General features: G+C 43.5%; 1 protein-coding gene and 1 long non-coding RNA gene across 4 annotated transcripts in view; one reads left to right on the top strand and one right to left on the bottom strand.

The window, feature by feature from the left end:
• Positions 1 to 4,683, bottom strand: part of SLC38A2 (solute carrier family 38 member 2) — a 14,877-nt gene extending 10,194 nt beyond the window's left edge. Inside the window, exons 1-4 of one of the 2 annotated variants that reach the window (XM_017529566.1) lie at positions 4,316 to 4,683; positions 3,003 to 3,204; positions 2,591 to 2,672; positions 2,327 to 2,442 (exon numbers count right to left, since the gene is read on the bottom strand). In XM_017529566.1, the coding sequence (XP_017385055.1) occupies positions 2,327 to 2,442; positions 2,591 to 2,672; positions 3,003 to 3,118 (314 nt within the window). In that variant the 5' untranslated portion in view covers positions 3,119 to 3,204; positions 4,316 to 4,683. The remainder of the gene's footprint in view (positions 1 to 2,326; positions 2,443 to 2,590; positions 2,673 to 3,002; positions 3,205 to 4,315) is intronic. The other variant, XM_017529571.2, reaches the window with a different exon arrangement.
• A 10,746-nt stretch (positions 4,684 to 15,429) lies between these two features.
• LOC108305051 overlaps positions 15,430 to 21,724 on the top strand; it is a 10,227-nt gene continuing 3,932 nt past the window's right edge. Inside the window, exons 1-2 of one of the 2 annotated variants that reach the window (XR_001825540.2) lie at positions 15,430 to 15,575; positions 21,104 to 21,154. This is a non-coding gene — a long non-coding RNA (uncharacterized LOC108305051). Of the gene's footprint in view, positions 16,079 to 21,103; positions 21,155 to 21,724 lie in introns of both variants that reach the window. The other variant, XR_005200374.1, reaches the window with a different exon arrangement.

Here is a 21,724-nt window from a genome sequence, read left to right as displayed (position 1 = left end):
AACACGATACTAACATTTTAAGAGTAAAGCACTACAAGCTTTACTAACAACTGGGCACAAATGAGAGAACTAACCATTGTGATGATGTACTACACTGCACCCCATGGAGAGGAATACAGGCCCAGTATTGTCACGGTTAAACAATGTCTATGCTGGAACAAGAAGGCTATTAGCCTGACTGTCTAAGCCTTTCCTCCCTTGACCCTTTCACTTGCATTGAGCAAGATAAAAAAAAATATGGTAACACAGAGTGACTAAAGGGACCCTAATGTCACCTAATTTTCCTTTAGATCAAGGGTTCTATCTCATTCCAGCTTTACTTTCCTTCCACCTAGGAGAGCCAAGAGATGGAGACTAATTTTTTAAAGAAATTTAAAGAACAAAACAAAACAGGGAAACTCACAGAAAACCCTGCAAAGGAGAAGAGCTGTATGTTTTTTTATTCTGTATGACCAATTTGCATGCAGTACCATTTAAGGTGCTGACAAAGAAACTGATGTCTATTAGTTAAACAGAGGAAGTGGCTTTATGCTATCATTCTAAATGCCAGAAGTCTTACAAGGCCTAGTCAGTCTGAGGTGACACTATCAGCCTCAATTCTAACTGGAGTAAAGAAGTTGGTTTAATTAAAAACAAACCAAATTCAAATGACAAGGGATAGACTTTATAACCTTTGAGATCACTTTCAACCTCAAGCTTGATTCTCCTTGAAAAGGTTAGCTAGAGCTGTTGAAGTGGACCATGGCAGCCATGTTGTTTTTGGCCCATTTACCTCTATACCTCTAAATGTAAAGTAAATACTGATGAATAAAAACGTACTTCAGCAATCTTGATATTACTTAGCCATTTAGTAAAATGGTAAATCAATCACATAAGCACCTATTAAAGTATAATTCCAAGGGTACAAGGGTAACATATCAGAATTTGACCTTCACTTATGAAACAGAGGTGCCATTTAATCTCATTTAAATTCTTACTATAACTACACTGGCTGCATTCTAAAACTGCCTCCAGTTTTTATACCAAGTGCTAACAAGGATTTCAAATATTCAACAGTGAGGCTATTCAGGTTCTCCACTAAAAACTCTTGAGATTGCAGGATTCTACGTAAATCGCTGGTCCTTCACCTTAGGAAGAGTTCTCAAAAAGCCTCATCCTAATGAAGCAAGCCACAGTGAATCCTAGCGCCTAGTACTCAAAAAGCCAGGCTTAACCTCCGTGTGGAATTTCACAAAGCAGAGCTTTGCAAAGGTCTGCTTTTCTTTTCATGAACATTCTATCGGGCTGGAGAAAATAACTTGAGTAGAAGGCACCAGTCAGCTAAGTAAAACACATCTGTCACAAAGGGACAATTCCATGCTACATACATATGCTTTCCTTATCTGTACAATGAAGGTATTAAGTTACACAATCCTCTACAGAAATTGCCTTACCCAGGGGTCCACAGGTAACCTTAAGGGCTATGACACAATCATCACTGAAAAATACACACTCAAGATTGCAAATGTTTTTGCTTTGTGCTTTTTTCCCTGGAAATATCCACATTTTTCCATCACATTCTCCAAGAGTCGGTGACCCAAAAATAGTTAAGAACCACTGCTCTGAAGTTTTCTGTACCTCCAAGAGTCTATCCAGGTATTTATGTTGGAAAGCACAGGAGTAATTAAGTCTAACTGTGCAATTGTGGGGAAAACATTTAAAAACATTTATTAAAATATTCATTTTTTGCCACAGCATGTGGCAATCGAACAGCTCTGAAAAAAGCAAACATTAAAAAAACATGTATGGATTGCTTTTCAGGGTTCAGAAAATCATGACTCACTTGTCTTAAAACAAACACGTTCCAGGCTGGGTAAATACCACCACACCTTATATGTTTAGAAGAACTTTCTTTTCCTTATTCTTGTAAGGGGCAACAGATCCTTAAGAACTGTGTCGATTTACCAAACTGATTTGGAGCTTATCAGGATTTTAAGCTTCTGATTTGCCAGAACAAAATTTATAGCTACCCTGCTACCCTGGATTTAGCCATAGTTCTTTTTCAGTATATAGCATCTGTTACAGTTTTAACTATTCCCACTCACTTAGAAGACTTCTGGCTTAATTTGTCAGTTTTAAGGACTGTCCTATTTTTTTCTAGTTGGCTTTCTTCATATTGTGCAGTATATATTAGAATAAAGAGATTTTGGGAGTTTCTCATACTTTTAACTTTAAGCAAGTAACTTTCGATCAGCTACCGCAACTGTAAATTCAGTTTCTGGAGCCAAAATATGTTTTATCATAGTAACTGCCCTGCATGGCAGACTCACTACTTACAAATACTTACATAAAAAGAGCAATTCCAGTATTAGCCATGGCATAAGAAAGCCCAAGGATTCCACTGCCCACAATCGCATTGCTCAGATTAAATACTGACATTCCAAAGGAAGTAGTACCTGGATGCTACATAGAGGGAAAACGATAACCAAACATATAACAATAATTAAATGGAGAAAACCAGCTTTGGGCAAGTTAGATTTGAATTCTAAAAGTAAAACTATTCTTTTACTCCATAAAGCCACTGACAGACAAACTGTTATTTTTAACTTACAAAGTCTGTTTCATACTTCTTCTTCCCCAAGTTCGATTCAAGTAAAAAGTTCTGGTTTTCAGGATCTACATCTGCATAATGGCTGCAAAACAAACAAACAAAAGACATATAATTGTAAACTGGATTGAAATATCTATCATTACACACAAGATTGCTTTAATATAAAATACCCTCCACCACCAGCGTAGTTCTGTTACAACATCTTTACTTAAACGTATAAATATTAACTAGGAGTTGACTTTCCAAGACCTATCTTGTCATTTCAACAAGATAATCGGTTACTCTTACAGTGATTACGCATCTCCTCTTAATGCTATATAGCAAATTAAAGCAATGGAAGCAGAGTCCTAGGTAACTCCGCGAGCCCAACCCATGCTAGCCGTTTTTTCAAAAGTGCTACAACTTCTCCCACCTTTTCAGAGCAGCTTGCTTAGTGGGGTAGGAGTAATTGAAGTCGCTGTTGGAACTGTAGCTGCTGCTGTCTTCATCCGGGGAAATATTGAACCTTCCCATTTCGGCCTTCTTCATGCTGAGCACTGGCAGGAATCGGGTGCAGCTAACAGCGCTGGGCTCCTTTTGTCCTTGGCGGTGGGTGCACCGGACCGCGAGTCCGCCTGCGAAGGTAGAGGCGGCGCGTCAGGACCGCAGCGCCAGCCCGCCGTGGTCACGTGACGCCGCCGGGAGGCGCAGCGCGGCTGATTCATCCCCGGCCAGGCGAGTGGAAAAGTACCAGCCGCGCGCGAGGGGCGGGGGAGCGCCGAGGGGCGGAAAAGTACAGACGGCTGAGTCGCGAAGAACAAAGATGATCCCACCACCGCGCCACGCCCGCCGAGGCCCCCTACTCCGGCGGATTTCAGAATTTCACCTTCTCTATTGTCCCGAGTCGGAGTGGAGGGGGCAAGGGGGGCTGTTTTGCTTTTTCCCAGCCGCACCAGAAGTGCAGAGGCACGCAGGGTACACATCCGGCCCCGACCCTGGCTCGTGTGCAAGTAACCTAGGCTTCCCGTTTCTAGCATCTGGAACAGCAGTGCTGCTTAATCTATCCTTTACTGCCCGGAGCCCCCACATGGAGAAATGCCTCTGCGGCAGACAGCCTTCCCCCAAAGAGGCGGAGAGGGCCGACACTCCTCCTCTCTCGCGGGGGGCGAACGCCCGGGCCCCAGGAGCAGAGGGTTTGTTTACACACGCGCGCCAGTGCCTTCAAGCACACCCGTCTACAGGCAGCTGGCCCGCGAGTGCTTCGGCCGGCCCCTCCTATGTCAGGAAAGGAAACTGATGCAATATCGATCGTCGGTTGTCAAATGTTCCCAACTCGTCTTCCCTAATCTTGGCCTCTCCTATAATAAAAGCCCAAGCCCACCTCCGCCGCCCCCAGATTCCTGGTTCCCTGGATTTAATTTTTTTATTGAATGCAAATCAGTCACAAGACTTGCCGCAGCAGAGCCGCGCGGCCAGTGCTGGCTCCCCTCCCCCTAACGGGAAGATGCGGCTACGCGCCGGGCAGGCACGCGGCCCCCGCCCAGCGCCCTCTCTCCTGCCCACGTCGCGGGCGCGACCCCCGCGCGGCGGGCCAGGACGGAAGGCTGGCCAGGCCAACCGAAAACGCCCGCCTCGAAAGGAAACGGCCCCAGCGGCCGCGTTCCCGCGCGGCCCCTCCCGGGAGCCCCTCCCCCACGGCCGCCCGGGCCCGGCGCCCTACCCAGACTACCCGCCCGCACGCGTTACCTCGGTGGTCTCTGCTCTCGAACCCCGGAAACCTCACGCAAACGTCTTCAGTGAGTTTTTCTCAAATACAAAACATAAAAAAACGAAAAATTTCCCCAAATCCAACAATAGGCAGGAAAAATAATTTTAATAAAAAAGGAAGTGGCAAATTGCCGCCCCAATCCTCCGGCGTCCGCCGTGTCAAAGGAAAGGCGCTAGCGTACGGGAACGCGTGGTCGGACTGCTGCTGGCAATATGAGAAAGGCGCTCCGGGGCGTCGGCGTCGCGCGGCTGTGGAGCAGCCCTGCGAACAGCGGGTTATAGCGGCACCCGCGGGACGCGTCAGTGGGCGGGGCCGCGGCCGCCCCGGCGCCTTCTCTTTGTGTATCAACACCACCTGGGCCCCGCCCCCGGCCCGCCCAGCCCGAGGCCCTGCCTCCCTGCCCCTCCCTCTGCGACCCGCGCAGGAGCCCCGCCCCGCCCGTGGGCGCCCCCAAGACTCAATCGCAAAGCCCAAGCCCACTACCTGCAGCCTCCTAGATAGTCTTCAGAGACCCTCAGATGCTTCCCCTGCCTATCCCTTTCAGCCCGGGTTGGTGCTCAACACATCCGGTTGTCTTAGAGGGGCCATCTCCTTAAAATAGTCTCCTGTCCGAGTCACCAACAGTCCTTGCTTTTGGGGGACACATTCCTCCCACCAAACCCTTTCCTGACTGTTATTTTTGTGATTTACAGTGGGATTTTGTCTCACAAACTTGGGCCAAGGCAGCAACGTTGTCCTGATGGTTTGTTGTTCATTCTTCTCCACCTAGACCTCCTTTCACTCTTCAAAACTAGCCGGTGGTCGGCGGGCAGCTCCGTTTCGGGATGTCCTTTTTGTACGGCCATGGAAAACCGGACTAGGGGAAAGCCTACCTTTTGGCCAGCAAGCCATACCCCTTAGAAAGATGCCCCATTGGGGTGCCCGGAGCTCCTAAGGCCATTTGGGAGTTCCCAGTTTTCCCTTCGCTGACACATTCCTTCTCTTATCCCACCACTGCCGCCCCCGGCAAAGGCACTGCCTTCGTCTGAATGCGGGTCTGAGGCGCTTTCTGCGGAGCCTGGTCCTTTCCCTTCAGTAGTGATGTGGTCTTGCTGAGCCAGGCAACTAGGGGGCCCCTTCGCTGTGGAATAATTGGTGCTGCGGGAAAGGCAAGACTTACTCCCTTGCTGGAAACAAAGACCCCTTAGGAGAGAGAAATGTTCGTGGAATGAATGAATAAACAAGTTTAACCTACTGCTCTCTTCCTTTTGGAGATGTGGGAGAAATTGGGCAAGGCATAAAGGAAAGGGCTGGGTGTGATCACAATTTTTGCTTTCAATGTTTTACTGAGGAAATCTGTACAACTGCCTATTTCCGCCGCACGTGAGGCTTTGGGTGGCCTCGCCCGCACCAGGGTTTATGATTGACAAGCGAGGTCCTGATTTCCCCCATCACACTCTTGCGTTCCCTACTCCAAACCTTCCACTCTGGTCAGGCCAGTCTTAAATAATAGACTTTCTTGCTTTAGTGTCCAACCTCCTCTCACTCTCTCAAATTCCGCTATCACTCAAGGCTTAGTCTTTGAGCCCAGGAAAGCGCTCCGCATGCCTTAATCCCTCCCTGCTCAGCCCTATCTTCGCAGGTACCAGTTTACTAAAACAATTTGGTGACGGACTTTTAACAACCCGTGCTGTCGTGCACTCAAAATCGTTCAAGACTATTTGTAGTATCATCTGCCCAAAGAGATTCCGAAGGGCACGTTTGGAATTTGACACACAATTAGGGCTGAAAAACTATCTTCTTCCACATGCATTCCCCGGTAAAATCAATCCACTTTTCTTGTCACAACAATTTTGGTAGTGGTAGGTTAGTGAGGAGTCCCAGGAAGTTTCTTTATATCAGGTTTCAACTGACAACAATCAAAACCTCTTAAACAACTTTTTCATTACAGATGAATTTCCGGTCATTTCCTCTGTCCAGTTAGAGGCGCTAAGGAGGCCCTCAGGGTTGGTAGTTATGGCTGGCAAGTGGCACTACAAGAAAATCTCATGTCCTTTGGACTTTTTGGAGGTTTGTATTGCAACACAAATTTAGGGGAAGCGCAATACCTGTACAGCTGAGGGCAAAATGTGTGTGGAGAGGGGCGGGGGTGGGGCTGCAATTTTCATCTGGTCTCTGTATGATCAAAACTTGAACAGTAAATGATAAAAAAAGAAGGGGGGGGTGTGAAACTTCCATGTTTTTATTACCAGTTTGATTTGCATTTTCCAGGGCCAAACTGAAGCACATCTGCTAACTCCATCAGGCTTCCAACTGAGGCCTGCTGTGCTCTGAGCAACGACTGTTTTGCTTTGGGCTTACATGCATTGAACACAGTGCCCTCACCCAATTTCTGGGAAATGATATTGCCATATACCTATTGGTCAGTGCGCCATAATTTTGTTTGATTTCTAAGCTAATGTTCTAGAAGAGCAGCATTTTTCAAACTTTCAGAATGGGACCAACTGGTGGATAGTGGTGAATTGAGTGGATTACTGCTAGCTTTTTATTTTCTTCGATGTAGAACAGAATAAATGTTTTTTAAAAAATCAGTATTCCATATGTAGTAATACTAAGTATTATTCTGTAAATCTTTTACCTTGATTATATGTATATAAATGTATGTGCATGTGTGTGTATTCTGAGTGGTGATGTAAAACAGGGGTCCCCAATCCCTGGGCAGTGGACTGGTCCTAGTGTGGAGCCTGTTAAGAACTGGGCTGCACAGCAGGACGTGAGAGGCAGTTGAGCCAGCATTCAGCCTAAGCCCTACCTCCTGTCAGATGAGCAGTGGCATTAGATTTTCATAGGAGCATAAACCCTATTGTGAACTGCGCGTGTGAGGGATTTAGGTTGCACACCCCTTATAAGAATCTAATGCCTGGTAAGCTGAGATGGGACAGTTTCATCCTGAAACCATCTCCCTCAATTTTTTTGTGGAAAAATTGTTTTCCACGTGGAAAATCGTGGAAAAATTGTCTTCCACAAAATCGGTCCCTGGTGCCAAAAAGGTTGGAGACTGCTGATATAAAATGTATTTCTTACTGTGGGTAGGAGGGTCAAAGAATTTTGAAAGCTACTGAAAGTGAATCTTATTTCCTATCCTGAGACAGAAAAATTGTCACAAATATCAGTTGTCAATTCTGGATTTTCAGGAATGCATTGTCAGGATAGATTGTTAGAACTATTTATTGAAGGTAGATAGCTGTCTTCTGTACAATTTTTTGACCGTTATTTCCTCATAAAATAGAGTGTTTCTGTTTCCTAGAGGCTATCATTGGTTAACCTTCTCTACTTGTTGTTAAACAACTGGGTTTTAAGATGACCCTCAAAATTCTATTTATCCAGCACTTAAATTTGCCAAAAGTGAGCTTATGCATACAATTTGCTTCTCTTTACCCTCCATTTCCAATTTCATTCTTAGGTTAGAGTCTATGGCTTTCTTTGATCTGGCCCAGCCTATATTTTCAATCTTATTTCCCATTATTCCTTGTGGTAGGCAGCACCTGGATAAGCCCCAATAAATCCCCACCTCTGTTATTCATACATATTTGTAATCCTGTCTCCTTGAATATGGGCTGGACCTGGTGATGCACTTCTATTTGGCAAAAGTGATGGCATGTCACTTCTGAGGCTAGGTTATAAAAGATAGGCAGGCATGGTGGCTCATACCTGTAATCCCAGCATTTTGGGAGGCTGAAGTGGGTGGATCACCTGAAGTTGGGAGTTTGAGACCAGCTTGACCAACATGGAGAAACCCTGTCTCTACTAAAAATGCAAAAATTAGCCGGGCATGGTGCTGCACACCTGTAATCCCAGCTACTTAGAAGGCTGAGGCAGGAGAATTGCTTGACCCTGGGAGGCAGAGGTTGTGCTGAGCTGAGATTGTGCCATTGTACTCCAGCCTGGGAAACAAGAGTAAAAGTCTGTCTCAAAACAAACAATCAAACAGACTATGGCTTCCATCTTGCTCTCTTGTTTACTTACTCTGGCTCTTTCCTTCATTTGCTTTGAAAGAAACAAGCTGCCGTCTTGTGAGCTGTCCTATGGAGAGGCCCACACGTCAAGGAATTGATGTTTCTGGCAACTACCAGGGAGAACCTGTGGCCTACCAACAGTCACACGAGTAAGTTTGGAAGCAGATTCTGCCCATTTGAACTTTGAGATGACTGTAGTCCCAGCTAATACTTTAGCCAGAGGAACAGATAAGCTCAGCGCAGATTTCTGACCCACAGAAGCAAGAGCTAACAAATGTTTATTGTTTTAAGTCACTACGTTTTGGCACATTTTATTACTCATCAATAAATAACCAATATATTCCCCTTCATATACCCTATGCTTTTGCCAAAATAGGTTGCTCAGTGTTCGCAATATAAACTGTTTTCCATTATACTATTTCTACCCCTTGGAATGTTCTTTATATCTCTCTTCCCTACCACTGTATATTTAAATTACATCTTTACTTTGAAACCCAGCTTATCTATCACAACTTTCATCAACTCCTCTTTATTTGGTGATCCCATTTGAAACGGATCTCACTTTGCTTTCAACTTAGTGCTTTATAAATTTCTTTTTTTTGGTGACACTTCTTTTTCTGTTGTCTACATAGTAGATTTGATGTTACTGTCTTTTTGGGGCAGACTCTTGCTAATCACACCCAGTCTAGCTACTTGTAAAACAGGGTATTTTTTGAATATATGAATATTTTTTCTTTATAGTACTGATCACCACCTGAAATTATGTTAAATGTTTATTTATTTAATTTTTTATTGTCTCCCTCACTAGAATGTAAGTGCACAAGGGCAGCTTTTTAATCAGCTTTGATCACTGCTAGCTCCAGCACCTGAAATAGTACCTGATAATACATTCGCTGAATGAATAAATGCAGGGTAAATAGTTTTGAGTTTCTCAAGAACCGGAAGAAACCTATCATATATTATGTCTGAAGGGCATCTATCTGATCCCTTACTGCCTAAAGCAGAACTCTTGATTTCTCTATCAAAACTGTCTTTCCTCTAACCTTTCCAAATTAGAATAACACCATGATTCATAAGGGAGCTCAGGCCCCAAACCAAGGAACCATCTTGAGTCCTTCTTTTCCTCAAATAACCAACCCATCAACAAATCATGAGGGCTCTGCCTCCACATATATTCAGAATTCTGTTACTTCTCACCATCTGCATTGCTCTGGCCCTAGTGGGACTGTCATCTCTCTCCTGAATCATAGCCTAACTCATGTGTGGGTTTCCATTCGTGGTGCTCACAGTTCATTCTCTACTTGTGAGTCATTTAATAGCCATCTTGGCAATCAGATTGAAAAGCAGTAAAGGGTGTGGTACTATCCACAGTTTCAGGCATCCACTGAGGGTCTTGAAATGTATCTTAAACAGATAAGGGAGAACTACTGTATCTTTGTGCAGCTCCCTTCTTATCATTTAGATCTTATCTTAAATGCCACTGACTAAAAAAAAATCTCCTTCAGCCATTCCAGCAAAAGTTGCTCCTTGCACTCAATCTCCATACCTCACTGTCCTATTTTATTTTTTAGTGCAATGGGTGAAAACACATTGTTTGTTTGTTTATGATCTTCTGCAACATTAACTCCATGAGATAAATACTGGTTTGGCTCATTATCAAATGAATCTTCAGAGTCTAAAACAGTGCCTGATACGTAGAAAGTGTTCAATAAGTGCTTGTTGAATTAGTACTTTCAACTTTTTCCTTCAGTGCATAGCACAAAATAAACTCTGAGTCCATATTTGTTGCAATGCTGTGATGGTAGAAAAGACAGTTGTTGTGTTCCTCAGACCTAGCTTCTTTCTCTTTTCTTTCCTTTTTTTTTTTTTTTTTTTTTTTGGTTAGAGAATTTTTTAATATATTAATATTATTTTTTTTTTTTTTTTTTTGAGATAGATCCTCACTCTGTCACCCAAGCTGGAGTGCAGTGGTGCAATCTTGGCTCACTGCAACCTCCGTCTCTCTGGTTCAAGCAATTCTTGTGCTTCAGCCTCCCTGTAGCTGGGATTACAGGCGCTGGCCACCACGCCTGGCATTTCAGACCCGGTCTTTTGTAAGACACAAGCATAAGGATGAATTCCAAGGCTTGCTTTCTAATGGCTTTGTTTTACCTAATTAAATGCCCCTTTGTTATGTACACAGCCCCACTCCTTTGTCCTAGGACAGAGTTTTTCAAAATTCAAGTGTGAACTCTGGCATTGTGGAGAGAGAATGAAATTACTTTTCCTTTCCTCTGTCTCCCTTCAAACCACACTCTTCCCCTTATTCCAATGACTTCCATATTTTCTTATTTATTTAATTTAACTTAATTTTTCCCCCTCCCATGGTGAAGATTAGAGAATAATAGAATGTTTAAAATTGACTAATAAAAATTGTATTTATCGGCCGGGTGCGGTGGCTCACGCCTGTAATCCCAGCACTTTGGGAGGCCGAGGTGGGTGGATCACGAGGTCAACAGATCGAGACCATCCTGGTCAACATGGTGAAACCCCATCTCTGCTAAAAATACAAAAAATTAGCTGGGCATGGTGGCGCGTGCTTGTAATCCCAGCTACTCAGGAGGCTGAGGCAGAATTGCCTGAACCCAGGAGGCGGAGGTTGCGGTGAGCCGAGATCGCGCCATTGCACTCCAGCCTGGGTAACAAGAGCGAAACTCCGTCTCAAAAAAAAAAAAAAAAAAAATTGTATTTAACATGTACAACAAGATGTTTTGAAATATATATACACTGTGGAATGGTTAAATCGAGCTAATTAACATATGCATTGCTTCACATACTTATTTTTTGTGGTGAGAACAGTTAAAACCTATTAGCAATTTTCAAAATACAATATATTGTTATTAACTATAGTCACCATGTTGTACAATAGAGCTCTTGAACTTATTCCTCCTATCTAACTGAAATTTTGTTATCGTTTGACCAACATTTCCCCAAACCTCCTCCCCTCCACTCCCTCAGCCTTTGGTAACCATCATTCTATTCTTTACGTCTGTGAGTTTGACTGTTTTAGACTCCACATACAAATAAGATCATGTGATTTGTCTTTCTGTGCATGACATTTTTCTACTTAGCATAATGTCCTTGAGAATCATCCACATGGTTGCATTTCCATATTTTTAATATTAATCTTTCCAAGTGTCGGAGCAAATTCTAGTCTCTTTTTTTCTTTTTCTTATCAATTGTATCTTTTATTCTTGGGATCACATTTAGAAAGTGCCTGATAATTGAATGGTTTTATTTAATCTTTGTGAGATAGCTGTCAAGTCTAAAGCAATAGTATGTACTCTGTGAGCACTTTGCTGACTTTGGCATGTTTTTCTGGTGTTGATGGATACTCTATTAGATATCAATTACTATGTAACAAATTATTACAAGACTTAGTGTCTGAAAGCAACAATAATTTATTATCTCTCAAAGTGTCTCTGAATCAGGAATTCAAAAGCAGCTCAGTTGGGTGTTTTGGCTGAAGTCTTTTATGAGGCTGCAGTCAGATGTCAAAGGGTTATAGTTATCTGATAGCATGACTGGGACTGCAGGATCTTCCAAGGTCACTCACATGTTTGCAAGTCAGTGCTGGCCAGTTGGTTCCTCTCCAAGAAGGTGTCTACACAAGCCTGACTGAATGTCTTCGTGAAATGGCAGCTGGCTTATCCCAGAGCAAGTTAGCCAAGAGAGATCAAGGCAGAAGCTGCAATGCCTTTATGAACTAGCCTTGGAAGTCACACTTTATCATTTCTCCCATATTCTATCAGTCGCAAAGGGAAGCTCTGATTCGACATATAAGGGGACCCTACAAGGGGTTGAATACCAGAAGGTAAGCATCATTAGGGGCCATCTTGGAGGCTGGCTACCACAGAGAGGTTGTCAGCAGCAAAAATTTTATTTTATTTTTTGAGACAGGGTCTCACTCAGTCACCCAAGCTGGAATGCAGCTGCGTGATCAGAGAGCCCAGGTTCAGGTGATCCTCCCACCTCAGTCTCCTGTGGAGCTGGGACTACAGGCACAGGGCACACCTGGCTGGGCTAATTTTTTGTAGAGACAGAGTTTCAGCCAAGTTGCCCAGGCTGATCTCAAACTCCTGTGCTCAAGCAATCCATCCACCTCAGTTTCTCAAAGTGCTGGATTATAGGCATGAGCCACTGTGCCCAGCCAGAAAACTTTTTATGGCAATAAACACAATATGCAATCCAAAGTGGCTTATATAATGACACTACATCACATAAGAAGAAGTCTGTAGAGAGTGCAGTTCTGGGGTTAATTCTTGGCCTTGATACCTGCCTTCATGACAAAATGCTCATTATTATTATTATTATTATTATTATTTTTTAGACGGAGTTTCACTCTTGTTACCCAGGCTGGAGTGCAATGGCGCGATCTCGGCTCACCGCAACCTCCGCCTCCTGGGTTCAGGCAATTCTCCTGCCTCAGCCTCCTGAGTAGCTGGGATTACAGGCATGCGCCACCATGCCCAGCTAATTTTCGTATTTTTAGTAGAGACGGGGTTTCACCATGTTGACCAGGATGGTCTCGATCTCTTGACCTCGTGATCCACCCACCTCGGCCTCCCAAAGTGCTGGGATTACAGGCGTGAGCCACCGCGCCCGGCCTAATGCTCATTATTTTTTGACTTTGCCTTCTTCAACATGCTGAGGATGTCTCCCATTGTGGTCACATGTTGGCTGCGGTGCTCTTAGGGGTCATAGGCAGACAGGACCACATCCATTGCAAAAGAAAGGAGTGTCATTCTTGTAAGTTAATTTTATTATGAGAGATAACATTTCCTGGAAGTGCTATTATTGTTGTCTCAGATCCCATTGGCCAGGACTGGATAACACAGTAATGCCTAAAAAATACATTATATTGTAAATCCGTATATTTGCAAGCATCAGTATTTTGTAAATGCATACCACATTTTTCATCAAGAAAAAGAAAAATAAGGAACCCGCAGAAACTCAATGTTTAAAACATTTAGAAATATGGCTGGGCAGGGTGGTTCATGCCTGTAATCCCAACACTTTGGGAGGTCAAGGAGGGTGAATCACCTGAGGTCAGGAGTTCGAGACCAGCCTGGCCAAGATGGCAAGATCTCGTCTTTACTAAAAATACAAAAATTAGCTGGGCGTGGTGGCAGGTGTCTGTAATCCCAGCTATATTTGGGAGGTGGAGGCAGGAGAATTGCTTGAACTCAAGAGGTGGAGGTGGCAGTGAGCAGAGATCGCATTATTGCATCCCAGCCTGGGCGACAAGAGCGAAACTCCGTCTCAAAACAGCAACGACAACAACAAAATTTAAAAATATTTAGATAGTTTTAGATATTTTAGCACAAACATACTCAATTCTGTCAAAACTGAAGAACTTTCTAGGGATCTAGTATCAGAACTCTGTTTCTCTCACCTCCTCCCCAAATAAAAGAGGGGAAAGAATAGCTTGACTAATGACCTTGTGATACAAGAAGGTACAACAGGTAACAGCTGGCCTTTTTGTTTAACCCTGGAATGGTCCATTTTACTAGGTGTAGTATATGCTAATGAATGTGAAAGAAAACAATGGAAGAGAGATGAGGGATTTATTGACAATGGTTCTTTGGCTAGGTAAACTGACACCTGTTAATTACCAATAAGTGTCTTGGAAAGTGAAATATGAAAGCAAAATCACAGATATGAGTTCTTATCTACATGCTTAAGGTTATTCAGATCGTGGTAATGTCACAGCAACAATCAAGAATTAAGCTAGAAAACAAGCCATGTATATTCTTAGTAAAGACAACGTATGTTTTATTGAAGTGCTCCATTGTTTTAAAAAATTAAAAATTTCAGATCCTTACAATTTCCCAAAATAGGATAATTAAAAAATACCTTTATTTGTATACTTGTTGTATTTTGTCTAAAGAGAAATGACAGCGACTGAATCAATGTGATTTACCCAAAGCACTCATAGGCCACGATGGACCTACATTCTTTGCTTTCAGTTAGTTTCCGGATCTTTCTTTGCCCAGGGCTAAGATACTGAAATAAGGATTTATTAAAATTAACATACCTGCAATTCTGGTTCTTAGATGGGAAGCATCTCATATCTGGGCTTGGTTCTGAGATCTTTACTCAAGTAAAGCTCCCACTGTTTTAGCTGACATCTTTGGCACTTTGTGACTGATTAAGTCACCTGCTTCCGGTTCCAAGTCATTTCGTCTTGGGACACGTGGCGCTAATGCCACTTTTCAACCTCCCACCCTATTCAACGACAAGAACCTGGCTGACAGTCCAAGGCCAACTAGTTGCTGAAACAGATAAATGTGTGTTTTCTTGAGGTGAACCACGCACACAACACATCCCCTTTAGGTTAAACAATTTTGTTGTGTAACCGTTTGTCACCTCTACATGAATGAGGTCAACGAACTCCTCAAAGTTTCTGTCTCAGGGCTGAATTTTGTTCGTGGCTGGGAAAACGAAGTGGAGAATGTTATGGGATAGGGAAAGTAGCTTATTTTCTCAGCGGGTAAGCGGGAGTGGGTAAAACACAATTGGGCTGTGCATGTGCTTTGTTCAGAAGGCGGTGCAGTAATTTTAAATGAGAAGACGAGACGCCCATCGTCACCGTCTTCTCCCTTTGTTTCACATTCCGCCCCGGAGGTGTGGGGGGTCCCACTCAAGGCGGAACGGAGGTGGCGGGGCTGGGCGGCGGGGGCGCGGCGCCCCAGAGACTAAGGCTGAGGCGCCAGGACGCCGCTCCTGGCCTCTCAGGATGCCAGCCGATTACACGCAAGGTCGGGGGCAAGGCCGCGTGGCGGCTTGGAGCGGCGCGAAGGAAGCGAGGGCTGGCGGCCCCAGAGCAAACGGCTCGGGCGGCGCCAGCCTGGGGGGCTGCAATGGGCGGGGCGTGCACTGCGCCGTTCCCAGGAGAGAAAGGAACCTCCGCAATGTCGGGGCCGGTCGGGGCCGGAAAACGGCTGGGGAAGGGCAAGAAGAAGGAGAAGGAGAAGGGAGGGGGCGAAGGAGGGGAGAAGCGAAGGCGCGGGGAGGCGGGGCCTGCGGCGCGCAGCCCCAGTAGGTCTCCGGAAATTTTCCACTAAAGCTCCGAGCGCCAGGGCAGCCCAGGCGCAGCCCGCCTCTGCGCGCCCGCGACCACGTGACGGTGATTCACCCGGCGCGGCTTCCCGATCCCGCGCGCGGACTCCTAGTCTGAGGGGAGCTGGGAGGAGGAGAAGAAGTAGGTTGAGGAGGAGTAGGATGAGGAAGGAAGGGTGTGGGGAGAGGCAGGAGGGGAGTAGAGGGGACGAGGAGGTGCGGAGGCGCCAGCAGGTACCTGGGCCCTTCCGCCCCGATGTGTTGGGGTCTGGGGCCCCGAAACGCCCCCTCCAGTCCAGCCTGGGCAAGCTGGGAGGCCGCCGGGTGCGCGCCAGCCACGGTCGCCTGCGTCGTGGAAAACCTAGAGAGCCCCAGGCGTTAGGCGCCTGGAGGCCACGCGGAGTTTTCGCGAACGCGCCGGGCGGTGCAGGGATGCCCTGTCTGGGAGAGTGCACGGTGGGAAGCGGGCACGCCCTGTAGGCAGCTGCCTGCGCTTGTGTACGTGGCTGCTGACGTGGAGAACTGTAGCTGTGGAAAGCCTGCTACCCAGGAAGGACGCAGGGGGTGCAGTCGCGGCCCGTTCTCTGTGCCCGGAAAGTCCCGAGGGCACTAGGAGTTGTCAGATTAAACCCCCAGACCCACGAGGTAATCCTTGAAGCTTCGGTGAGCATGGGATTTGGCGTGCAGTTGCTTCCATATGGTTCCCCACTAAGACTTAGAAATCGGAATACCAAGATTTCCTTTTACCCTTCCGCTGTGTTGAGTAGACATTACACAGACACCCCGCCTATGACTCTGCTCTTGCAAGGAAACATTTATTTCAAAAATACTACAACCGTTTCATCTCTCGTGTCCTTTTAGGTTCATTCTAGTAATTGTCAACTTTTCCTCTCAAGTCATTCCATCAAAGTCTTGGAAGCAAATGAAAAAACATACTAGCCTGAAATAGAGTTCACATGTTTGTTTACCAACTGCCTTTCCCAGAAAGACAGCGTGGTGGGTTTGCAGTTCAGGTTTCCTCACAGCTTCTCCTGGGGGGTCTTTTTCCCTCTCTGGTACCTTGAGGCATAGGACAGAAGGGAGCTGCTGAAGTTTCTGAATATCTCTTATTTTTCATATTTGTTTTAACTTCTTCCTGCCAGAACTGTGTATTATTTTCTTATAGGTTTCTGCAATTAGAATTATTATAATTAAAAAGAGTAGTAATCCTCTTATAAAGCTTAGGGGACGCACTATTTTAAGGCTTTTATAAATATGTGCATATTCGTTTCTCTAATCAACTCTGAGGTAAGGGCTGTTCTTACCCCATTATTCTTACCTTTTACCCATGAGAAAATTGATCCTTGGAAAAGTTAGATAACTTGCCTGAGGCTATTCGTTCTTTAAGAGGAGGAAGTGGAATTTGACCCCAGACTGGGAAGTCTAACATGCATCCAAGGCAATGTTACATTTTTCCTACTTGGTAGATTATTGAAATATTTGACTTAAGAACTTATTTTTTTCTCAGGAGAAAGGGTTATCTTCATAGACCTTTAGCCCCGAGCAAATGGTGAATCCTCCAGGAAAATGACGATGAGGTTCTTTAGTCTTCAGGGTTCGATAAATATATATTGATTGAAATGTACTCAAGAAGTGAATACCCTTGAAAGGGCGATGACACAATGCCAAATGAAAAGGAAATTTCCAAAAGAAACCTAAATATATTTGATAGCAAGATACTACTGTTTTTTTTCTTCTTGAACCTTCTTTTCTGCACTTGAAACCTTCCCTGTCTAGCCAAGACTGACTTAGAAGCCTCTTTTGTCTGTTCATGTGGCACCCAAGGTCTGCTCCTAGTTGTACTGACCACTCTGTATTCTCGTGGCCTGTTCACCTGGCTGTGCTTCCGAGGAGCGTAGGTACCCGGAAGAGCTGGCATTTGTCAGGCAACAGCGTGTCCCCAGGGCTCAGGACAGTTGTTTGTCCTAGAGTTATGGGAGTTATTGAGCTAAGCAATACTTGTTAAAAGCATGAGCTTACACAATTGGTCAGCCGTGTCTTGTTAGCATGTACTGAATTGAGATTTATCAGGAACCGTGTTTCAATCTTGGTCTGTATATATCCCACTGACCCACACGTTATTTCGCACATAATAGTTTTTTGATGTTTATTAAGAATAAAAACATTCTCTGTAAAATTGTATGTCCAATTAGCTAACTTTATTTCAGCATCCATTAATGGTCAGAGATTTAATAATCCCAACCTTAATTCTGGCCTCACAATTTGGTGTCTTTAGAATGATAGAATCATAGGATTTTTTTTTTTTTTTTTGACTAAAAGAGACCTTGTAATTGTTCTGTTCAATACGAAATCACTAGTCACTTGGCTATTCAAATGAATTAAAATTAATAAAATTCTTCAGGAGTACATTTTAATTGCTCAGTAGCCACATGTGACTACTTAAATAAAATTAATTTTATTACTTTATTGAAAAATGTATAGCACTGACATAGATGTTTCCATTGTTGTAGAAAGTATTATTGGACAGGGCTGATAAATTACCAAAGGGGGAAAAAAAAGCAGGTAAAAGAAGATATTTTAGTTAGCTTAGCCTTAGCATCCTTACATACAAAGAACATCACACTCATATTCCAGGTGTCTGTTATTAGGTTGGTGCAAAAGTCAATTGCGGTTTTTGCCATTACTTTTAATGACTAAATATTTCATATATAATAAACATTTTTTCCTTAGCAGTTGTGCTTAAATTAATGCAAATTTAAACATATTCAGGAGAGCGGATGGTTCAAAAGGATTCCTTTTTGCATTCCTTTAAGGTGAATGCTCATTCCAATTGATCCTTTGTGAATCTTATTTTTTTTCTGTTTAAACATACTGAAATCAACTTGAGTCACTACACAAGTTTGACATTCATTAGATTTGGCTGTGCTTTTTAAGCTCGCATGATTGAGAAACTAAAATACTCAGTAATGTTGGTAAAGGACAAATGCCAGATAGTTTTGGACAGACCAAATATATATTTAATGACATCACACATGCAATACAGACAGTTCTCAATTTACAAACAGTCTATTCAGAAGCAGCCATAGGTTAAATATAAAATATGTACCTTCTTTAAAATCCTTCTTAGAACAGTACCACCAAGGTATCCATGTATAAACAAATTAGTGTATAAAAAATAAATAAATACGAGTCTCAGAGAATGTATAGTTTGAGCTATGGAGGCAATAAAGAGGCTGTGTAAAACTCTGGGGGAATTAGTAGAGGTTATTTCCACTGTAGAGCAGATTTGCTTAAGTAATCCCCTGACAGAAATAGCTTAGTTTCACCTCCCCCACCCCCAGCATGCCTCACCCCTCCCTGCTGTGTGCATTTCCCTCAAGTCCTTCAGTCTTTAAAAATTTTCCCATTTCATTCATGCTTCAATTTTAGTTCTGTCAATACAAAGTTTTGAGACTTTGGGGAAGTTTGCTAGCTTCTCTGAGCCTCAGTTTTTCAAACTGTTAAATGGAATAACAGCACACTGAGTGCCAAGAATTAAAGAAAAATTTATGTCAAAGTATAAATTAGAAAATGAATATAAATGCAAGGGATTATGATCATAAATGCTCATAAAACTTCAGTACTCCCTGGGAAGATCAAATGGCCATCAGTCATGTGCATGTGATCAGAATCTTGTCCATCATATTTTTTAAAGCAAGTTAACGGCCTGAGGGTTATTGGCCAGGTGGGAGGAGGCTGCTCGGGGATATTGAAGAGAGATTTTAAAAAAGAGATGGAAAGTTGTGAAACCATAGTTCAAATTGCAGGGAGCTTGGGTAAATACCACCTTTTCCTTTAAGGAATGAATGTAATTGTTTGCATTTTCTCTCTACTTCCTCTCTTTTATTGATTTTTTCAGAAGGCTAAAGTTTTGACTATACATTCTAATTCATCTGACATAGCGTGTTTTTAAAAAACTTAGCATTGCTTACTTTGATTTTCCAGTTGTCTTTTGCTGATGGAGCCTCTGTAAAGGGCAAATTCAAAGTACAGCTGGGTGCTGCAGCACAGGAGTGGGAATGTGTGGCTGTGGTTATGAAGGAGCCTGGACAGTGATGCCGTTTAGCCCCTGGTGAAGCAATGCCAGTCACACTTTGCCAGTCAAATGGAGAGGCAGCAGTAGTAAGACCAGACCAAATCAAACCAAACCGAGCAAACCACAGGGGAGTGGAGATAGGTGAAGAGCACCAAAAAGAATGTTGGCTAACAACAGTTCTAAGCATGGTACATGTATCAGTTCATTTAAGCCTTATCATGACCCTATAGGTTCAGTACTATTATTGTTATTATCCCCAACTGAGGCACAGAACTAAGCAACTGTACTCAGTGCCACACCACTCCTAAGTGATACAAGTGACATTTTAACTCAGGCAGCTAGATCTGGAGTTTGTCACGTTAACTGCAACATCAGCAATTCCCAAACTTTCTGGTCTCAGGATCCCCTTGCAGTCTTAAAAAGTATTGAGGACTACAAAGAGTTTTGTTTATGTGGACTGTATCTGTTGATATTTATAGTAGAAATTAAGACTGAAATCTTAAAAACTAGGCCATGTGTCAGGTGTGGTGGCTCACATCTGTAATCCCAGCACTTTGGGAGGCCAAGGCGGATGGATCACAAGGTCAGGAGTTTGAGACCAGCCTGACCAACATGGTGAAACCCCGTCTCTACTAAAAAATACAAAAATTAGCCAGGTGTAGTGGCATGCGCCTGTAATCACAGCTCCTGGGGAGGCTGAGGCAGGAGAATCACTTGAACCCGGGAGTTGGAGGTTGCAGTGAGCTGAGATCACACCATTGCACTTCAGCCTGGGTGACAAGAGCGAAACTCCACCTTAAAAAAATAGTCAATATATTTAAAAGTAATAACTGACTCATAATATACTAAAATAAATAACATTTAAATGTGAAAATAGCTATGTTTCTCCAAGTACAAAAGGTTGAGAGTGGCATCGAAGAATGAAGAATCAAACAATGGTATCATTTTTTAGTTTTGCAAACTTCGGCACTAAACTGTACCTCTTTTGGTATGGCAGTGGTTAAGAAGAGAGGAAATGAGAGAGACTAAAAGGTGTAAGTGATGGGAACTCAAGGCCTGTCTCAATGAGCCCCCCACACCCTTGTTTATACAAGGAAGAAACGATAACCAAAGAATCGTCTCTGAAGTGTACAGCAGCATCTGGATTTTCATGCCTGGTTTAATCTTCAATAGATTGGATTTATTCTCTCTCCCCCTCTCTCCCTCTCTCCCTCCCCCCCCCCCTCCCTCTCTCTCTCTCTCTCTCTCTCTCTCTCTCTCTCTCTCGCTGTGTGTGTGTGTGTGTGGATGAATATGAGCATATGCATACACATTGAGATAACAATAACATGAGCATACGCATGCATATTTGAGGTTAGGTAAAAAAAACTTTGTCATAAAATATATTTAAACTGGAAAAATTTTAGAGATTATCTGACAATTCTTCTTATTTTATGGATGAATACATCTGAGGCCAGACAGGAAATGACTTATCGCTGGTTGAATTGCTGGTTAGTGGCCAGATTGGTGGTAGAACTCAGATCTTCTCCCTTTTCATTCCACTCATGTCCTGTCATGGAAATTAGTCAATGTAATTATTATTATTTTTGTTATAGGTATCTGTTTTCACCAGAAAATTTGTGAATTGACAGACCATAAAATCTGTGGTAAGTTCATGGGCTCCATCAATGCCGTTGTGAAAAATTGACCCTCTGTTTCCCAGATTGCAACTCCTCAAATCTTGGTTTGTTTGCTGTTTTGTTAGGATTTGTTACAACTTCTTGCTTATTGCCTTTTGTTTCACAAGCAGTGCTGAAGATAATATGGACTTGATATTGGAAAGAGAGTAAGAATATGAAACCCACAGTTTTGTGACATGAGAACACCAACTAGCCAGTCCCTATTATCTGCAGGATGTGCTTTTCTTAAGGATGATCATATTTTGGTTCACAGGCTTCCAAGACAAGCACATTCCTGCCAACATGATCCCTGGACAAGCTGTTCTGGAATTTGAACTCGCTACTGGAAGAGGGTTAAGTCCAGGACACACACACACACATTTCAGGGGGAGGCAAGCCGTAGTTGGGCATGTTAGCACCTCATTATACAACAGTTTCAGGATAAAGTGATTCCAGATGTGCTCTCAGCAAGTACCTAGTTTTTATATATATATATATATTTTTTTTTTTTTTTTTTGAGACGGACCCAACAAAACAAAATATCACAAACTGGTTGGC

Source organism: Cebus imitator, unplaced genomic scaffold (genome assembly GCF_001604975.1).
Source record: "Cebus imitator isolate Cc_AM_T3 unplaced genomic scaffold, Cebus_imitator-1.0 Scaffold2, whole genome shotgun sequence".
Classification (NCBI taxonomy): Eukaryota; Metazoa; Chordata; class Mammalia; order Primates; family Cebidae; genus Cebus; species Cebus imitator.
This window is presented reverse-complemented; position numbering and strand designations above follow the sequence as displayed.